General features: G+C 41.0%; 1 protein-coding gene across 1 annotated transcript; it reads left to right on the forward strand.

The window, feature by feature from the left end:
• The first annotated feature begins 574 nt into the window (after positions 1–574).
• LOC105291180 (UPF0598 protein C8orf82) lies at positions 575–1,313 on the forward strand. The gene is made up of 2 exons (XM_011358795.2): positions 575–620; positions 868–1,313. Exons 1-2 carry the CDS (start codon positions 593–595, stop codon positions 1,311–1,313), a joined length of 474 nt encoding a protein of 157 aa, XP_011357097.1. The 5' UTR covers positions 575–592.
• Positions 1,314–4,151: the final 2,838 nt, after the last annotated feature.

A 4,151-nucleotide genomic window follows, 5' to 3' on the forward strand; every position in this document is an offset into this window, starting at 1 on the left:
GCGGAGGGCCCCTGCAGGAGGGGGCGGGCGGGAAGGGTGGGCAGTGTCTCTAAGGTAAGTGAACCCAACTCTGCTGAGCTAGGGCAGCGCGCTGGAGTGACTGGGCCGTCCAGTCCCAGCTCAAGACGGCTGGTCCCCAGCTGCCAACTTTCCACACATGGCGGCGCCCAGAGCGCTCTGCATCCCCAGTTCCTTCCCTACTCATCCGCCACCAGCCCCGCCTGCTTTGGAAACCCTGGCAGGAGCAACCACCATAACTCCGAGGAAGCAAGTCTAGCCTCCACGGAGGAGGTGTCACAGTAGACTAGAAAACTGAAAGGAGGCAGGAAAGGCATGCCACTTCAGTGAACCCGTGTGCCAGGAAGCACGGCCCAGGTTCAGGGTAGACAAGGGTAAGTTGGCAGTGCCCCCAAGTTGACCTAAATGCCTCTCTTTGCTCGGTATATGCTTCTCTGTGCACGGTGTGCACAGACAAGCAAGGAAAGCAGTCTCAGATCCGCCTAGAGGTCCCTGCCTTGGGGAGGTCTTCCCACCGGGACTCATGGGCCACGGCCTGTCCCTCTGTCTGCAGCTTTTCCTGGATGACTCCAAAATGAAGAATTTCATCACCTGTTTCAAAGGTACTGCTGCGCCCTCCTCCCCCACATTCCTTACCCCTTCCAGGAAGGCTCTGGAGGGCTCCGCTCCTCAACCCCGCCGCAGCGGGGAAATGGGCTTCCTGAGGTCAAGAGCCCCGGTATCCAAACTGAAATCGGGACGGCCCTCCAACAGCTGGCGCCGGCCCTTGGCGTGACCCAGGACGAGCCATTTGCCTGGGAACCTTGGGTTCCTGGCACGATGAGCAACCTGTGCCCTTCGATCCCCTAGACCCGCAGTTCCTCGTCACCTTCTTCTCCCGACTGAGACCAAACCGCAGCGGCCGCTACGAGGCCTCCTTCCCCTTCCTCTCTACCTGCGGCAGAGAGCGCAACTTCCTGCGCTGCGATGACCGGCCTGTGGTCTTCACGCATCTGCTGGCTGCGGGCCCCGGGCCTCCGCGCCTCTCCTACTGCGGCGGCGGCGAGGCCTTGGCCGTGCCCTTCGAGCCGGCTCGTCTGCTGCCCCTGGCCACCAACGGGCGCCTCTATCACCCCGCGCCAGAGCGCGCCGGCGGCGTAGGCCTGGTGCGCTCGGCCCTGGCCTTCGAGCTCAGCGCCTGCTTCGAATACGCGCCTGGCGCGAATGCACTGCCCTCGCACGTGCACTGGCAGGGCCTCCGCCTCGCCCTCACCATGGACCTGGCCCCGCTGCTGCTCGCCGCCCCGCAGCCCTGAGCGTCAGGCGGGTGATGGTCCCTGATAAATTTTAAAAACACTGTTTATGTCATCTATTGTTATATGTTTATTCTCTTTAAGTTTGTTTTATATTAAAAAAATGCATTAAATTGTGGTGGCAGATTTCCTAGTAATGAATCGCCACTTAATGCTAAAATAAAACCTATATTAGAGTGTATTCTTTGATAAATTGTAAGTTTTCTAATATTTTTTAACCTATGTATTAAAATGTAAGATTGATCTGTAATATTTTCTCTATTTAAGGGATGTAAATTGTTGTATTTATGGTCTTATACATGTATACATATGTGTGTGTATATATATTTTTATTCAAAACAACTTTTTTCTCTATCAGACCTACTGACAATTGAAAGTGGTATCCTAAAGTTTCATTATAAATATAAATCATTATATTTTAATTTATTTTATAATATATTTTTGTTTATATATTTAGTTGCTATGTTTGGTACATAAAATTTAATAATTATTATATCTCTGTCATAAATAGTAATCTAATTATATGTCTTTATCCTGATTAGTACCATTATTCTTAAATTTCAGCTTTTCTGATAATTATAATTCCACTTTTGCTTTATTTTGTTTGAATATACCTGATATTCCTCTGCTCATCTCTTTATTATAACATTTTCTATAAAGTCAGTACATAGCTATGCTCTTTACTTCAATTTGATGGTTTCTATCTTCTAAACAAAGATTCCAGTCAATTAACTTTTAATGTAATGACAGATATAACATTTTGTTCCTTACCTTATATTACCTTTTTTTATCATATATAGTCAGTTCTCTTATTGTGCTTATTTTAAAACACTAATTTGTTCTAACATGATTGAAATATTAAGGAACGATTTAGATGTGAAATAAATTTCACATTTGCTTATGAATCATTTCATAAATATCCTTAAAAACTCTAAGTAAAGACAGAAAACTGTACTGACTAACCTGAGCCACATCATAATTCAAACACAAAACAAAACACACCAGGCTCACACTTGAGACATCCTCAGTTCACAGCATGTTTATCCTACATGGTTCTGTTTTTCTAGTCTTGAATTTATGAACATTTCTATATTTAAAAACCCACTCTTTTAACCTCTCAAACTTGTCTAAGCACCCACATTCAAAAACCATAAGTAGTGCATGTAAAAGAAAAGCTTTAAGTATTGGGGAAAATCTTGAAATAAAATCTTGAAAGAAATGAGAGAATACATGTGTATCTTAAGAGCAAGCATAAGGAAATCCACACTCTGAACCATCAGAGACAACTCTGCAAAAATAAATGTCAATGTCTGAAACAGCTTCAAGTGCTGTGAAAGTCAAAATAAGAACCAGTGCTAAAAAAAAAAAAAAAAAAAAGATACTGAAATATTGTTGAGCATATGAATTAAAGACCAAATAGTGCAACAATTGGATATAATCTTATTCATAATCAAAGAGAAAGCACCATTTATATACAAAGACCTCAGTCACCAAACACTGCAGAATTGGCTCTCATGAGTGCTATTAGCGACCAGGTTTTGTGGTTCCAAACATTACAGTTACCAAAGCCTTCAACTGTTGGTAAAGCTGTACAAATGAGAAAGCCACAGAGAATTTCCAGCAGTGATACCGAAGTTAATTAAAGTGGAAGGTAAGGCATTGGATCAAATTTTAAATATCGATGAAACAAGTGTTTATTATAAACATGCACCTGAAGGACCAACACCTCAAAAGCAAAAAAAAAAAAAAAAAAACAGGATTTGAGGATGCAAGAGATTGCAAATTTTGATAACCCTCCTTTCACAACTCACAATAACACAAGTTTCAACCCTTCTAGCTCCTACTTTCACAAGCAAACTGTAGTCTTTTTCAATATAATATGCCATATTTATGATATTTATGTATTTTTAAACAATTTAACATGTATAAAATTATCTCACCATTTTTATTAGGTTCCAGTGACCAGTGTTTTGAGTTTTGTAATCCTTACCCCATTTTTCCAATTAGCCTGTGTTTTTTTTAATTATATGATTTTGCAGAAGGCAGTCACTTTTAGCAATGAATACGCTGAGTTATAGAACTGCCTGCATTTTACATTCTCTTTCCTTTTTCACCTTTTCCTTATTTTGCTAGTTAGATTGTCATGATTCATTTTACTTTTTTATTCACATTAATGGGTATGTTCTATATTTTCCTACTTTTTAATAGTTACTTAGACTCTTAGTAAGACATATCTTTCTTATCTACTACTATTAAAACTCAGGTGGCAAGTCTTTTCTCAACCAAGGTGCTCTAATTCCATCCTACTTCCTGATTCCTCACCCTAACTCAGAAACACACGTGCGTGTGCACACACGCGCACACAACACAACAATGAACTGTTTAGTTTTTTCCTCTTCTACATGCCCCAGGTAAAACTGTTAAAATGCTTTTAATTTTCTCCTCTTTTGTTTACTGTGAACTCTCAGGTTTTACTCAGATAATGTAGTACTTTTGGTTGTGGGCTAATATTCAGTCCCCCTGTGGCCCTTCAGTTTCAAGACTGTGCAATTAACACTTACACTAACAGTCCAAATCAGTAGGATTTTATCCACATAGATCTAGCTATATGACTACATGTCTTCTCCCCCATGTCTATTTCAGGCTCTCTCTTCTGTTTATCTGTTGAATACAGTGTTTTCTCAATTACTTTCTTCTAATGCAGCATATATTTCATGGTTTACATATTATAAATATCTTATACATTAAAAGATGAATACCTTTTATAAATGGACATAGAATTCCTGGCTTAAAGTCTTTTTCTCTCCAAAATGTTATTCTACTCTCTTCTATACTTAATTT

This window comes from Pteropus vampyrus, unplaced genomic scaffold, assembly GCF_000151845.1.
Source record: "Pteropus vampyrus isolate Shadow unplaced genomic scaffold, Pvam_2.0 Scaffold43, whole genome shotgun sequence".
Taxonomy (NCBI): Eukaryota; Metazoa; Chordata; class Mammalia; order Chiroptera; family Pteropodidae; genus Pteropus; species Pteropus vampyrus.